Raw genomic sequence first — 16,862 nt, 5'->3', positions numbered from 1 at the left:
GCTACTTAACGGTAGTGTCCCATCGCTAAGACTCCACCCTAACAAGGGCTCTGCATGTAGGAAGTTAATGACATCAGTCAATCAAAGAGGATTTGTAAATCGTGATTAATCACTCGCAAGGGTATCCAATACCTTGCATATCTCAGCGGATTATTCTAATAGCCAGGTCTTGAGGGCTGTACTGTATTCTGGATGAGAGGTGATGGTCCGGAGATGTGTGGGGAGGTTGTTAAAGGTTTTTGTTGCTATGTGGAAGACATGTCCTCCACTTCGGTGGAGGTGTAGATTGTGAGCAAGAGATAGGGTGGCATAGCTTAGTCATCTTTACGGCTGGTGAAAATTTAGGCAGGCGGGTCCTTTGTTGTGTAGTGCTTTGTGTGTGTGGGTCAGCAGCTTGAATATGCACTCTTCGGCACAGGGAGTCAGTGGAAGGGCCTGAGGTATGGTGTGATGTGGGGGGTCGTTAGGGAAGGTCGAAGATGAGTCTGGCTGCAGTGTTCTGTATGGTTTGAAGTCTTTAGCTGAAGATACTGTGGTCCACCATTAGACAGTGCCTTATAACAATAACAAAGAGCTTTAAAAGTAATTCTGTACATGATAGGGAGCCAGTACAGTTTGCTCAGACAAGTCCTAATGGAGGCGCAACAGGGAGGTTTCAGCAACCAATGAGCAGCAGAGTTTTGAATGCATTGTAATCTATTGAGTCGTGTTTGTGAAAGCCCGAGGTAAAGGGTGTTATAGTAATCCAGCCTGGAAGTAACCATGCCTTGGATAACTGTTTTCTGGGTAGAAATCCCAGAATCTTCTTAAGGATTTTCAATATCCCAAAACATTTTCCAGCTCGAGAAATTTCTTGGTTGTCAAACGACACCTTATAATCTGGCCAGATACCAAGATTTTTAACATTTTGTTTTGGTGATGGTACGGGGCCTATACTGAAAGGCCACCAAGCAGTGTACCAAATATATGGCTGATCAGGATCAGTACCTCGATCTCACCATTTAGCTTTAGCAGTTACTGTCTACCCAGTTAACTCCCTCCAGAAGGCAAAAGCACAACTGGGAAGCAGTATTGCTACTTTTTTGAGAAAGATGATCAGCTGCGTATCATCCACATACAAAAAAATAGTAAAGCCAGAATGTTCAATGACATTGGCCAAGGGGTGGATGTAGACATTAAAAAGGGTTGGACTCGGAAGATCCCCGAGGCACTCCTTCCTGCAGTGGAATCATTTTTGAGTGGAACGATTTTTGAGAGACCTGAAACATTCTCCTTTTCTAAAAGAGGCGAGCCAAACTAAAGCCTTAATGCCGATACCGCTTTCACACAGTCTCTTTAGCAGGATGTTATGAGATATTGTATCAAAAGCATCACTGAGATCTAACATAAGTGCTACAGAGTCATGTGAGTCCAAGATATACTGCTCCGATTCAGTGGCAGAGCAGATTCAGTGGTGTAAGATGGACGAAAGCAGTACTGAGTCCTATGAAGCAAAGTATTGCCTTTTAAAAAGTTGGAAAGTTGATTGTTTCTATATTTTCTGGCAATCTTTGACAAAAAGGGTACAGGGAGATTGGTTGATAATTCTCTGGTTTCAAAGGATCAAGCAAAAGTGTGACTACCATTGCATGTTTTCAACTCTGGCGAACACAGCCCACGGCTGAAGAACAATTAAAAAATCACAAAGAATTGGATAGATCGCCATGGAACCCTGCTCTGAAATAGGTGTAGACACAGGGGGAAGGGGGGAACCAAACTTAACTGAGGAGCACACAGAAGCCACATCAGCCAGCACAATAGCATCAAATTTCTGAAGCCTAGAGGTATCGTCAAGATGTGTTGAACCAAACACTCAAACATGGAGGGTAGGTCCTACAGCTGGAAATGAGGCATAGACCTTACCTACTTTTTGAGTTTTGAGAGAAAAAGACAGCAAGATCATTACATCTCTCAACTGAGGGCGAAATGGCAAAGGAAACTGAAAAAAGTAAAGTTGATGACTTAACTATAGAAAAAAATCTCTCAAGAGGTATTGGCGACTGACTGGGTTTTAGTTGCATAATGGACTCTGCGAGAGTGCTTAATTGAAAGGTAATAGACTTTTAAAGCTGCTACTTTACGAGATGGCCCATAATATTCACGCCAGGGATGCTCAAGGCGTTTACATTTATGCTTCTTTGTTAGACCAACAGGCTCAAGGCCTCTATTGGTGAGATACCCGTTTTGTAAAAAGTACAATTTGATCTAAGGCCCACTAATCGAGTCGTCAATTTCTTTATAAGTTTTGTCCACATTCCTGCTTAAGATGGTTTTGCTATTATCAAGCACTTCACAAAAGCTCCCAGAGTTCAATTTAGTCTATATAGACGTGATCAAACTGGATTGGGGACAGAGCCAGTCGGAACCCCGCTGACCCTTCTCATGATAAGAATTGATCAGACCAAACAGAGGAAGTGGATCATTGGTTTTGAGATTGTTTGATTTAGAAAATACAGGATGGAGGAAATGTCAAGACCTGTGCGTGAGACCATGCATAAATGGCAGTCTCTCCAGGTCCCTCATCAGCGTTTTTGCCACTGGGCATCTGATGTTATCAAAATGCAAATAAAAATCACCTACTAATGAATAGTTTGAGTATTGTAGTACTAAGGGAAATACGGTGTTGTCTAAAGAGGTAACAAAATTAGATAGCCCTCCCGGAGGGTGATAGATCAAAGCTCTTGACAATGTAAAGTTTTTGATAAGTACCAGATAGAAAAAAAGTGCTTCACAACCATCGACAGCTCAGGAAAAAATAGCAATGTAAACCTTGTTTAAAAATAATAGCTATCTCTCCCTAGCTTCTTTCTAGCTAGTATATTTGAAACTGTACATCTAATGTTCCTAAAATATCTGAAAGGCAATATACATTGTTGTCAAACATTACTTGAGAAAATGAGCTTTTGAAGGCAACACTGGGGACCTTTAGAAAAGGAGAATGTTATTTTCCTTTCGTATGTGAATAAAGAGCAATTTCTTCTGATGCATTTTGGTGTGGGATTGTTGGTTTTACACCTTTGTTACCTTGAATGTAACGGTGCCCTATTTGAGATGCCTGGCGTTGTTATGAATCTTAGATTGGGAGAGTTATAGATCCTTGCTTCCCTTCCTCCGTGCCTGCCTGTGTGGTTCAAGCACCAAAACGTCCAATCCAAGATGGCCGCCGTAGACTTGGAACTTCTCTCACAAGACTACGGGACACGTACTTCACTTCCTCTTGTCACGGTCTCATTCCTGCACCTGTATTTTGTCAGCCAGGGCTCCTGCTATAGTTTGGTTTGAGTTTAGGGAATAGTTTCGCAGGGCGAAGCTTGGGCTGGCTAGTGCAATGCTGCCCCTGCAGCCCGGGTTAGAGGAGGTGTGCCACAGCCTGGCAGTGGCAGAGGGCTGGCAAGTGCAAAGCAGTTGCCACAATGCATTATATGTATGCAGGGATGTATTCTCCAAGTGTAGCTACATGCCCGTTCTCTATGTGACGTTCTATCCCACGACGTACGAGCTAGTGCAATATCAGCATCGAAAGGGAAAGCATCACTTTGGTTTGAAGCACTTCCCTGTAATGCACGTTGTGCTATATAAACACAGGAATGCTAAAACACAGCAATTGACTTGGAGACACCCAGGTAACAAAAAGATTTCCGTTCAGTGGGTCTAAGGTCTGCATGCACACAGGGTTTGTTGGGAATAGTGACAGTACTGCAACAGGCCTTTTCTTTTACCATTGAAACTAAGGTATGTAAATGAGGCATGCTAGTACTGAATTTGGGTATTCCATTGTTGGTCGCAGAAGCTTAACACAAACTGGAGTTACCATTGCAACCCTTTCTTTGGGTGTGTGCTCTTTACATTGTTTATTTATTTTGAGTGCCATTTGTGACAAGTGGAGTTTTTAATCTTGATTGATGACATAGTGTTAATTTGTGTATTGATAGCGTGTGATCCTTCTGCATCAATAACTACCTTTATATTTTTAATTATGATATGCACCATGTTTTAGTGTTGTGTTTCTGTTGCTTTATATGTATGTATGTTGTTTGTATCGTGCAGACCTAGCCAAATAGTCTACGGAGTGCTGTATAGGGTCAAAGGCAATACAGTCAATTAGAGATGAGCAAAGGAGCTTGTCATTGTACTCTTTCTGCATTGTGAAGTTGTGTTCTTTACAGCGGTGTGTCTTGAACTATTTCCTAAACCGGAGCAGAAGTTTTGGTTGTCCCTGTGGATATATGAATATTGTGCCAGATCATGGGTACATAGATGGAAAAGGCCTGCTGCCTTGTTTTTTCTGTTTTTACCCTTCTTTGTTTCCAGTCTAATGGTGGGCTGTTTGCAACTGGGCCACTAGAACCCTTAAGAAAAGAGGGAGGTTGGTCAAGATGAATTTGTAAATGATGCAGTTGGATTTAAGGATGGCGCAGGCTGACAAGGTGAACCAATAGCGTTCCATCAGAATGGGTGTGATGTGATCCTATTTCATCAAGCAGTGGGGGAGACCTGCTGCTGCATGGTAGGATCACAGTGGATGCCAATGTGGAATCTGGGATTGCAAGCAGCAAAGAATTATCACCATCCACTTGCAAAAGTGTGAGGGCTTGAACAGTATTATTGTGTTTTTTTAGCAGTTTGATCCTTGAGGGTGACGTTGGTGTCCAGGGTGAAGCCACGTCACTTGGAATTCGGTGAAAGTTGGGGCTCAAAGCTGCCAAGGCTCATGTTCTTGAGCCAGGTCTGTACTTTTTCCTGCTTGTTGTTTTTGGCAAATAGAAATAATTTTGTCTTGGTTGACTTGAGCTGGAGGTAGGCTCTGACAACCAGTTCTCAATGATGTGCAGGCAGTGTTCGAGCAGTAGGATGTCTGGAGCAGAGACCACTTTCTGTAAGAGATGTTTTTCATTGGCATATTGATGATTCTTAATGCTGCCATCTGTAAGCGGAGCCCCAGAAAGCTCTATATAGAGGTTGAAGATGAATGGAGATGGGAAGGATACCAGGGAGATACACAGGAACATGAATCTTTTGGGATCTCTAGGTGCCCACATGAACAAACTGGCGTCTATTGGATAGGTATGAGAACCAGTAGAGGGCATTACCATTGAATCAGTTTCAAGAATTGATTCCGAGAAACCATGCAGTCAACATTTATAGTGATTGAGTTGTTGTGTGAGGGTTCTTGTACTTTTTTATACTATTGCTGTGTGCTGATCTTTAGGGTATACTCCTTGCAGAATTATGAAAACTGACAAACATGATGAATACCATCATTAATTTGATGAAGCATGTAAAGTTGATTAACATTATTAGGAAAAAAAAACACAAGGCTGCCCCACTTTCTACTCCGATCCCTCGAGCGTACTTCAGACATGTTTCTAGGAGGTGGAAAATATTTGAGCTGTACATTAAAACATAGGACTCAAAAAATCTAGAACCTAAGGGTTAGTATTTCTTTGGTAAAGAAAGTGCTGCGGCAAGCTGCTGCCCCGGTTTGAGCATCAGGGAAGAGTAAACATGGCCATTGTTCCTGTAAAGACTTATGCCATTCCTCCTTCTTGTCCCCGGTCATCTCTCCTAAATGAATTAATCGTGAAGCCAGACTCAGCACCTCAGCATTTGCAGCTCCTGTTTTGATTACCTGGTGGTTACAGGATGCCACTCACTGAGGGACCAGGGCAGATGCTGCACCGCCAGGGGCCAGCGTTGAGGACTTCTGTTACAGAGATTCTTCTGACAGGAGCCTTCAATGTGTGTGTGTGAAGCACCCAGACAGCTGCACTCTTTCTTGTCTTGTGATATACTGAACCTGCATGACTATTTTACACCTCTTCTAAGGCAGCCTAAAGTGATGTTCATTATTGGAAGAGTTTACATTGAGTGCATTCTGCCCTAGTTCTGGCCCCCTTTTCATCTTGGGGCCTCCATCTCAAATTGTGGCCATTTAATCCAGTGGACTGCATGCAGTAGTGTTTGCTTATGCTATAGTATGTTTATTAGCAGGCTGACTGAAGGTCGGGAAATGGAAGTTTGTCACATTAGTTTGCTTCCGTGCGTGACGCATACCACTACAAGGCAATGGCAGCATAACTTTGCTGATTAGGTCACTCTAACAAGGTTTCTTATTTTGCTCAGGAATTTGTTTATTCTGGAGTAAATGGACTGTCATACATGGCAAAATTAGTGATGCAAAGGGGTTTGGGTGTGGGAAAACATGGCAGGTGGTGGCTAAGGTTCTTAGGGGCATAAATACAGCAATGCTAGTGTGCCCACTGCCTTCTGACCTTACTGTCTGCCTTTCTTTTGTGGGCCAGGTTTCGCATGAAATGCCACCTCTGTGTAAATCACATTGAGATGCAAACTGATCCTGCAAACTGTGACTATGTCATAGTGAGTGGTGCTCAGCGAAAGGAGGAGCGTTGGGATATGAAGGATAATGAACAGATTTTGACCACAGGTGAGTGTGCATAAGGAGAACAAATATTTATATGGGTGTAACAGGAAAGTAAGTGTGGCAGGTGACCACTCTGGAAAGCAAGTCTTGCAGCTGTTCTCTGTGTGATCTTGGTTAATATTCATAAGCACTATCTATGCTATTCTTCCAGCTGATCCTCATCAATAGTCATAAGCACTGAATAGTCCTACCCACATGCGGCGATCCTGGAGCACTTTAAAATGACACATAAATGTATAATAAACTTTGTACCATAGTATCTTACATATAGATGTTCAGCATTAAAGGCTAAAAATTGCCAGATTTCATTGAGTTTTCATTTTAAAAAGAAGGCAATTACGTAGAAATGTGTCACTAATTAGAAGTGACATAATGTATGCACTTTTTAGTGACCATACAAAATCTTTCACAAACCTTTTTAAAAGGGAAGGGGATATGAGACATGGTTAGCCATTAGGTTGCCATGCAACCCATTGCAGAGGAAAACTGGCACTGTGCCTTTAAGAACCTCGCAATACACCCCGTATCCCATTATGCCTCACAGATAAAACTGGTCAGTTCGTTTTTCTGGTCCTGTAGACTGGATCCTGGGGCACTCAGCTCAGCCTTTTTGGCCTAAAAAATATTGATAAATCATTCTGTAACCTTTTATTTTAGAGTGATTCAACGTTTTTCAGCACCAAGAGTGCAATTACATTTTTTTCTGACACAAAAAATATATTATTTTGTTGTTGGAACGCCTTCCCTTTTTGTGAAGTGCCCTTCTGTGGAACAAAAGACATCTCAGACAGATCCTCACTCAGTCTGCATTGTTTACCTTCTGGAAGATCATCACCCTGGCACAAGTACACAGTGTCAGAAGTTTTCCAAAAGAACTCTCCAAGGACAGAGATAAAATCAGGTTGCATGGCCTCCAAGAGAAAAGACAAACTACAGCATCTGGGTCATCAAAAGGCCTTGGAGAAAGTATTCTTCTTCCAAAGAACCTTGTTCTCGCTCCAAGGACTCTCATAGAAGGAGAGAGAAACCGTTAGAGGAAGAGTAGATGCTCCCAGTGGGGGTCAAGAAGCATGGCTTTGAGGACGAAAAAGATTCCGCTGTATTTGCTGGCGATGGGTACACTGTCAAAGACACCATTAAGACATCACTTGCCATCAAAGCACTTGACATTTGTTGAAAAAAGCAACCTTCAACGGCAAAGTTGCCATCAACAACGCATCAACTCTTTCAGTTGAAACACATCTTGATTTTGAAAACATCGTCGAAAGACATCAGACATTATACATCAAAACATACAACACCATCCTTACCATTTCTATTCTCTGCTGCACTGTACATCAAGGGCTAGATCTCAAACTTAAGTATTTCACCAGGCTAGCTAATAAAAGGCATATCAGCAATGGAGACATGGGAGTGACCAGTTTAGAACTTCGAGTAAATCTCAAAGCCTACAGTTTACCCAGTACAAAAAGTACAATGCCTTGGAGCAGTGCTAGATGCCCAGTTTACAAAAGTGTATCCTTCAGAGGAGATGTTATCATCAACCTGTCTGAAGTGTCAGTCTCTTACACACTTCTTATTCAATGTGAGACATATCTCACCCCTACTGGGTTCGATGCCGTCCTGCATTTATCTGGGCCTGCATGCAAATGTTCACATGAGGCCCTTGCCATAATGCCTGGAGGACCAGTGGAATCAGTTCTCTCACCACTGAGAAAATAATCTGATCCTCTCACTCTTCAGTGCCAGAAATCACTGCCAACTAGAGACCCAATTTCTAACAGACCTTTAGGAAATTCCACATGATTGTGGCCATGTATCAAATCAGATAATAGTTGCAGCAGATGGCACTTGAGATTGGCTGCTCATGGCCCAACTTGACGGTGTGGCTCCTGAATTCCACCTATGTGGTCATCTAGGTCTTCTACAAGGCTGTATGGACATCCTATGAGAGGCTAAACAACCTTCCATGAGAAAATTGTATATCTTTAGTGCAGTGGTCTTCAAACCATTTAATTCTTCTGTTACTGTTTTTAAAATGCAATCATATACATGATGCCAAACATACTATTCTGATCTGGCTGGCCTTATTATGTGTAAAAGTATCCAAAGTGTGATTATTAGAAGGAGGGGTTAGGGGTTTTGAAGACTATTTGGACGCCCTTACCTTTTGACACGTACTCCCAGCTTGGATATAAGTGACAAAACATGTTAGTGATGGCCTGTTACAGAGCGGTTTACTGCTGCTTACTTTTTGTCAGCTTAAAATAAAGCCCTGTTATCAGCATAATGATTCTCTTTGCCAGAGTCTGGCACCCCTTTCCCAAAGCACACTCCACACGGATAACAGCTGCAACCATAGCTCTTCTTAGGAATGTCCCCATTTCAAAAATATGTGAAGCTGCTATTTACAGATCTCTTCATACCGTTAAATAGACACTGTTGTCTAAATTCAGACTCATGAGCAAATACTCAAGTAGGGCAGGCTTCTTTGAGGAACCTTTTTCGGTGATTTTTGGAGAGGTTTTTATTTCAGGCCCCCCTTATTTGTGAAAAGGGGGGCTTGCTGTTCTGTTCAGTGCTTATGACTATTCATGAGGATCCCCTGGAAGAGAAGGACAAGTTACTCATCTGTAGTCCTAGTTCACCCTTAAGGGAATCCTCACCAATAATTATAAGCAGATCCCACCTCACTGAACAGGAGCTATTACGTCTTTCAACAGTTTTTTTCCCCAGGATTCCTAGTTTCCATACAAAATTACCCGACCTAACTGTTATCTGTGAGGCATGATGGAATATAGGGTGTATTGTGAGGTTCTTAGAGGCACAGTGCCAGTTTTCCTCTGCTATGCTTTGCACAACAGCCTGTTGGCTAACAATGTCTCATAATAACAATGTTTCTTTTTAGAAAGGTTTGTGAAAGTTTTTGTATTGTCACTTTTTAGTGACCATAATATTATTAGGGATGCATGTCCATCAAACAATCAATCAGTCAAGATTTGTAAAGCCTGGCTAATCATCCAACATGGTATCCAGGCGCTTGCAGCTCCCAGAGAAAGCAGTGAGAAAGAAGGAAAAGGCACACAAAACCCAGTGGGAAAAGTAAGGAGAAAGCAGTGAGAAGAGGGAAAAGCAATGAGAAGGCACACAAAAAATGAGGGAAAAGCAAGGAGAAAGCACTGAAAACTAGGAAAAAGCTAGGAGAAGGCACACAAACTGGGGGAAAAACAAGAAGAAAGCAGTAAACATGACAGAAAAGCAAGAAGAAGAAACACAAAAAACTGCAAAAAAGCAAGGATAAGGCAGTGAAAACAAGGGAGAATCAAGGAGCAGGGATACAAAAAAAATGGGAGAAAAAGCAAGGCGAAAGCAGTGAGAAGACACTCACAAAACGTGGAAAAAAAGCCACATGCCATGTGTAGAGGGATTGGGTGTTGCAGAAGGTGGGGTGTAGGCCATGCAGAGTAGGGGTGGGGGATCATAATGCCCTTGATGGTCAGGGTGCAGGTTGCTCACGGAGGGTGGGATTCAGAATTCAGAACCTGGCAGATACATGTGGGGCCCAACAGCAGTAAAGGAAGTTCCCACAGGACACCATGGGAGAAAGCGTGCTTCCGGAGGACTGTATATGCACACTGAGATAGGCTGTGTGCCCTATTCCCACTGTGCACATCTAAAGGCTGTTTGCCGCAGGGGTTGCACACCTACGAAGGATGTTTTTCATTTAGAATAGGATTAAAGTTTAAATTGATGTTAAAATCATTGTTAATATCAATATCTTAACATAAGTTAAATAATTATGACATAACATATTACATCTCAAATTACATCATTTATGACATTCATGATACTGCTATTCCCTTTACTCCATAAACCATTTTGAATCCGAAAGTTGATAGTACAGGGCCTACAGTGATATACAGCATAGAATTACTGTGTGTGTGTATATATATTTGTGTGAATAGACTGGAAATAGCATAGGCCCTGGAGACATTACTGCCTGTGCATGTCCTAAGTTATATGGTGCGCAGTTTACCTAACAGTAAAGTTGCACCTGGTGTTTGTACAGGTATATTTCAAAGTATGTTGTCAGAATTTCCCTGAAGGCACTGCACACCACTGTTGAAGAATGTACAATATAGGAGTGACCCACTTACCGATAGCTTAACTCAAATTGTGGTTGTACGTGTAACTTTAAGGTTGTATGCCATTGTGCTCATCTCAGAAAAGTTTGTTTATTTTAACCTAACTACTAAGGGTTTTCTATACATACCTCTCCACCTCCAGGCTCAAAATAGCACAGCTTGTTGAATTACTTACAGCCCACAAAGCCTGCAGCACACTCTCACAGTGATTGGATCATATCACAGCAAACTGTATTTCTCACACCTTGTAGCCCCCTGTGAAGTACTCCAACACCCTACACTGGTATAAGAGGTGCTATAATACAAACTAAATACATGTGACGGAGAAGTTATGGAGAGATGAGGCCCTTATGGTTTTACTTCTTTCCCCACCACATATTAATTTTAATAAGCTTTCTCAGATCTTATGTACCTTAAAAATAAAAAGAGAAATGTAAATCATATAAATTGTTTGGGGGTCCCCAGCTTCCAGTAGTGATTCGGTGGGGGGGTCCTCAGGAGTCAAAAGGTTGGCAACCACTGCAATAGATTAAGAGCCAACCGAGCCGAGTAATTATAGACCCCTGTGATTGTTGACAGTAAAATATATTTGCAAAAGTGTTACCAATGAAACTAGAGAAACGTTTACTCTGTTTCATCAACCGCCATCTGACAGGCCGTAAAACAGGTAGGTTAGCAACCTTGAATATTAGTCAACTTTATGATCTTGGGTTTTTTGCTGACCATTTGAAGGCTGTGTAGCTAGAGCACTTGACACTCCTTCCTCCAGCTGCCCTGCTGCTTCCCGCACGCTGATCTTTATTATTTAATCAGTTAATGGTTAATGCTATATGCATTTATAATGTTAAATTATAGAACACTCTTTGAAATGTTGGTGTTCACCTACATTAACACTATTTTACTCATAATCCCAGGAGAAATCCTTATGCGTCTTACATATAACCCTATATCCTCAAGTATTATTATTGCTTCCAGTTAGAGAATATATTTTAAAAGATATGGTAGATCTCACTGTCAACACTGATCCTTTTTTTCCAATATTCAGTATGGTTTGTAAATTTGTATTTTACGTGGTTTTAAAAAATTGGCAAAAAAATAATTAAACTAATTAAAAAAAAAAAAAAATAATATATATATATATATATATATATATATATATATATATGTATGTATGTTTGGTGACAGGAGTATGATCTAAAAGTATTCGGAACATCGTGTTGTGGTCAGTTGTATTGAGCATTACACTCTGTTCTGTCTGTCTCCTAGAACATGATGAAAAGAAGAAGCTGGAAACTGATCCTATGTATCGGTTGGAGCATGGCACAGAAGACCAGAAGAAGCTGCAGAAAGCTATTCCGACTCTCGCCAACATCCAAGAGGCTCAGAGTGCGTGGAAGGACGACTTTGCACTCAACAGCCTTCTAAGAAAGAAGTTCCGGGTAGGCAGGCAGACATGCATGTCTTTCTTCTTCTTTTAGAATCTATTATTGAAATTCTACCACGTTTCCTAGTGTGTGCAGTGGTGACTCTGGTATTCGATAATACACACAAAAACAACTCGGAATGCTTTGACATTTGATTGGAAAGCAAAGCTTGCTTCACGAAAATAACTTTCCAGGATGTTTACCTTGAAGACCGGTGGTAGTGGCATACCTGCTGTGTGCTGCAAAAGAAAGCGTCTGTTTTTTACCCCTGCAAATAGCATCAACGAATGATTTGCAGTGCTAAAATCACCATCTTCCCAGCTTTCAGGAACAGGCAGACTTCAATCAGAAAACCACATTTTTCTAAACAGTTTTGTTATTTTACTAGGACGTAGCACATTTTTCCTATTTTTTTTTTTGTGCTTTCAACCTCCTTCCAGTTAGTGGTGGTGATCCTAGAAAGCTATAGATTTCTACAAAGTAGACAAAAGTCTGAATTCAGCAAGGGGCCATTTGCATAGATCCTTCAAGGTTTTCGTATAGAAAGCAATAGTTGAAATTAAAAAAAATATCGAAATTGAGTTGAAAAAAACAGCCATCTGTGTCTCCATTTTCATCTGTTACTTCTTATAACTATGGCAGATTTTTTTAAAGCAATATACTTTTATTTCCACTGGACCCTTCTGGTTGCAGGGATATTTGGGGCTTGTAGGTTAACCAAGAGCCCTAGGTATCCAGAGCCAATAACTGAGCTGCACCTTTCAATGGTTTTTCATTGTGTACCAGGTATACAGTAATTCAATTGGTAAAATATAAACAGTGAAACATAGGTATCAAGGAAACCTATGTATTTCCAAAATGGGCACAATATATGAAGTTTATAAGCAGTGTCTTTTTGCACATCTCTGAATTTGTGGATACTCATACTAGCATGTGTATTAGAGGGCATTTCTCAAAATGACTTCTTTCTTACATTTGGAAGGCGCAGATGCAGAGTAAGACAATTGGTAATAACACTTGTTCTACTTTTCTGTGTTCCCCAAGGTCTCCTGATAAAAGTGGTACCTCACTCATGTGGGTAGGCCTAGTGCCATTAAAAAGTGACCCTTTTTTTTTTTGCAATGTGCCGAGCTGTGGATTTTGGCTCTAGCTCACCCTGCACCTAGGGAAACCTAGCAAACTGTACATTTTTGAAATCTAGACACCAGTGGGAATCCAGGAAGGGGAAACGTGTGGCTCTCACTAGGTTCTGTTACCCAGAATCCCTTTCAAATACCCAAATTTGTCTAAAACACATTTTCCTCAGATTTCTGGGATAGAAACTTCTGGAAACGGTGGGGAGCCACAAACTTCCTCCCACCCAGCATTCCTCCAAGTCTCTGGACAAAAATGGTACCTCACTTGTTTGGATAGACCTAGGGCCCACGACCAGAAACAACCCAATACTAACATATATGCAGCACATGTTTTCACCGAAACCTAACCCTTTTTCAAATGTGGGTAGCTCTAGATTTTGGACCCCAGCTCAGCCGACACCAAGGGAAACCTAGCCAACCTGTATATTTCTGTAAACTAGAGATCTAGGAGAATCCAAGACTATGGCCCTCATTCTAACTCTGGCGGGCGGCGGTTGCCGCCCGCCAGGCAGGAAGCGCCATTTGGCCGCCACACGGCCAAAATACCGCTTCCCCCATTCTGACATTCCCGCTGGGCCGGCGGGCGCTAAGCAAGTTAGCGCCCGCCGGCCCAGCGGGAATGAGGGCCGCAACACAGGAGCCGGCTCCGAATGGAGCCGGCGGTGTTGCGGCGGTGCGACGCACCCGTCGTGCTTTTCACTGTCTGCTAAGCAGACAGTGAAAAGCCACCCTGGGCCCTGTTAGGGGGCCCATGCCAGTGGCATGGGCAGTGCAGGGGCCCCGAGGGGCCCCAGGAAACCCGTTCCCGCCAGCCTCTTCCTGGCGGTGAAAACTGCCAGAAACAGGCTGGCGGGAAGGGGGTCAGAATCCCCAAGGCAGCGCTGCCCTGGAGGATTCTCCCAGCCGGGGACCCGGCTGGGCGACTGCGGCTGTACCGCCGCAGTCGGAATGACAAATGAAGCACCGCCAGCCTGTTGGCATTGCTTCCGTCATTCGCGACCCTGGCGGTCTATGACCGCCAGGGTCGGAATGAGGGCCTATGTGACTTGCATGGATCCCATTAGGTTTTCTTACCCACAATGCCCTGCAAACCTCAATCATTTCCTCAAAACCACCCATTTTCCTTACATTTCTGTGATGGCGACTCCTGTAATCTGCAGGAATCCACAAAATTCCCACCACCCAGCATTGCCCACTTCCCCCGTACCAATAAAAATGCTGTCTCAACTCTGTGGCTGGGCCTAGTGCTGTGACTGAAACGACTGAAACCAAGGACAATGGGAGCGTTTGCGCAGAGACTTCTATTGACCTGGGTAGATCCATTTGAGTCAATGGCACTAGTTCTAGCCACACAAGTAGGGCACAGAGTCTTTATTGGCACAGATGGGACAATGCTGGGTGGTAAAAATTTTGTGGATTCCTGAAGTTTCCATCACAGAAATGTAGAGAAAATGTGTGACTTCAGGCAAAGTTGGAGTTTTGCATGGCATTGAGGGTAAGAAAATGGTATGTGGTGCATTTGAAACAATCCACCCTGGACTTCCCCAGATGTCTACTTTTCAGAAGTGACTGGCTCTGGTAGCTTTTTCCAGATAGCAGCCTACCCATGCCAAAAAAGGGTGGCTGCTCACCACTGCAAGTTGGAGGATATTGGGAGTTAGCCAAGCTCTGCTGGCCCATATGTGAAGTCAACACCCAAAACAGTCAAACCTCCTTTTCCTTGCCATTGGGATGAGATGCTTTAGTCTTCAGGGCAGAAAGACTGTGCCCATTTTTGGTGGAGGGGCATTACCATGCCAATTCTGGGAAGCCCCCACCCCTAATAGTCCCTGGTGCCTAATAGGCTTTCTTCCCCCCTGGGGGCAGATCAGGGGCTATTGCCCCCATCTGCTTCCTTGGAAGGGGGGGGGGGGAGGGCAGAAAGACTGTGCCTATTTTTTTTAGGGTGGCGGTATTGTAATGTCCATACTGGTCAGCCTTCACCCATACACTAGTTTAAAAAAACTTTAAAAAAAGTAATACCTGGTGCCCAGTGCCAGATCGGGGACTATTGCTCCCATCTGCCACAAAGACTGCATGTTTTTTTTTGTTGTTGTTTTGGTTGGGGTGGGGGCATTGACAGGGCAATCATGGCCCGTCCCACCCTTACACTAATTACATTTTAAAAAAATCCTTGTGTCTTAGTTGGCTATTGCCTGCATTGTGCCGCCCCCTCCCCCCCAAAACCACCCCTGAAAGACTTCCTGTTTTTTGGGGGGTGGGTGTATTCACGGGGCCATCATGGCCTGCCCCTACCCTAATTTAATAAAACAAATTCCCTAGTTCCTAGTGGGTTTTCTGCCCATTCCCTCCCCCACCCCCTTGGAAGCGAAAGCCCTTACCCCAAGGGTCCGCTCCCACTCCCTGGTGCCTAGTGGAGTGGTTCCCTGCTTGGAGATTGCTCTCCTTGGGCAATCCCTAATCAGGGATCCACTTGGGATACTCTCCACTTTCTGATGATGCCTCTCCCATCTGGATCAGTGCTCGAGCGGCTGAGATAGCCCCACGAGCACCGATGCAGAGAAAGTGAAATGAGCCAATCTGCTCACTTCACTTTTGTTTCGTACTGATCGTCATTTCCTCGAAAACCCAAAAACAGTGTTGGGAGATGGTGAAGCTCTTTCTCACCTCCAGAGGCTGTGTTTTTTGTAGCAGGGGAATCCCTCTGGTGCCTGCACCAGAGGGATCTCCTGGCTCATGTGTGAGGATGACTGGGAACTGTCCAATGCACACGAGCACCATGGCGGAGGGCGGATCCCAGCCGTCCTCTGCATGCAAGAGGTTAAAAAAAAAAAAGAAAACTTGAAAAAAAATGGTCTTCATAGAATTATTGTTATTGGGGAAATACAGTGGCACCCTTCCCAAAATGATTACTTTCACATGATTATTCAAAATATAAAATGTATTAAGTTTTTTTAGTTTTAATGTTATCGATCATTTTTAGTTTCTAAAGTGCAGGTATACAGAGTACAGGAAACCTTATACATACATCAGACCCCACAAGTGAGATCTTTTAGGATGGAATTGGAGACCGTAAGAAGTCCATACTGTTTACAAGAAGGTTGCTGCCCGGGCAGACGTTTGATCGCATTAACTGCAGTGAGAACCAAAGGTTGTGAAACCCATCCAAAAGGAGCATAGCTCCAGTCCTCTCAAATACACTAGCACCTCTCCTCCCAGGGCACTTGCATCTGCCCACTGGCCTCCAGGGCACTGCACCAGCAGCTCCCTGTGGCACAGGGCCACCAGTGTAGGTGTATCTCCCAGGGACAAACTGAGGACAGTCTCCAGAGCATGCTGTGGACTTCTACAGAAGCACCTGTACGGTCAGCTCCATGACAGGGCACCAGTACTTCACCAGGGCAGCTCAATCCACCACTGGTCCCCTCATCGCCCAATGACCCCTACACATTATGCCTCTAAACTGGCGACCTTAAACACAAGGGTAAGACCCTTCGCTCCCAGAACAAAGCACTGACTGGCATCATCTCAGGGACCCGCACACTATCCTCAAGGCGGGCTCCGCTGCTTCCTGGGGAATCTGGACCTTTCAAAGACACCTACCCCCTCCATACCAAAGGTATCCAAACTGGTCACAATCTTGGAGCATGTCAGGAGTCCCTTGGTATACAGTAAG

At 43.4% G+C, this 16,862-nt stretch overlaps 1 protein-coding gene across 2 annotated transcripts in view; it reads left to right on the top strand.

Moving 5' to 3' along the window:
• The window catches only part of YJU2B (YJU2 splicing factor homolog B), a 91,578-nt gene that overhangs the window by 49,291 nt on the left and 25,425 nt on the right, over positions 1 to 16,862 (top strand). For both annotated transcript variants that reach the window (XM_069237312.1, XM_069237313.1), the window contains exons 7-8: positions 6,342 to 6,484; positions 11,893 to 12,065. In XM_069237312.1, the coding sequence (XP_069093413.1) occupies positions 6,342 to 6,484; positions 11,893 to 12,065 (316 nt within the window). The remainder of the gene's footprint in view (positions 1 to 6,341; positions 6,485 to 11,892; positions 12,066 to 16,862) is intronic.

This window comes from Pleurodeles waltl, chromosome 6 (genome assembly GCF_031143425.1).
Source record: "Pleurodeles waltl isolate 20211129_DDA chromosome 6, aPleWal1.hap1.20221129, whole genome shotgun sequence".
Classification (NCBI taxonomy): Eukaryota; Metazoa; Chordata; class Amphibia; order Caudata; family Salamandridae; genus Pleurodeles; species Pleurodeles waltl.
The sequence above is the reverse complement of the archived record's forward strand: the minus strand, read 5'-3'. Positions and strand labels throughout refer to the sequence as shown.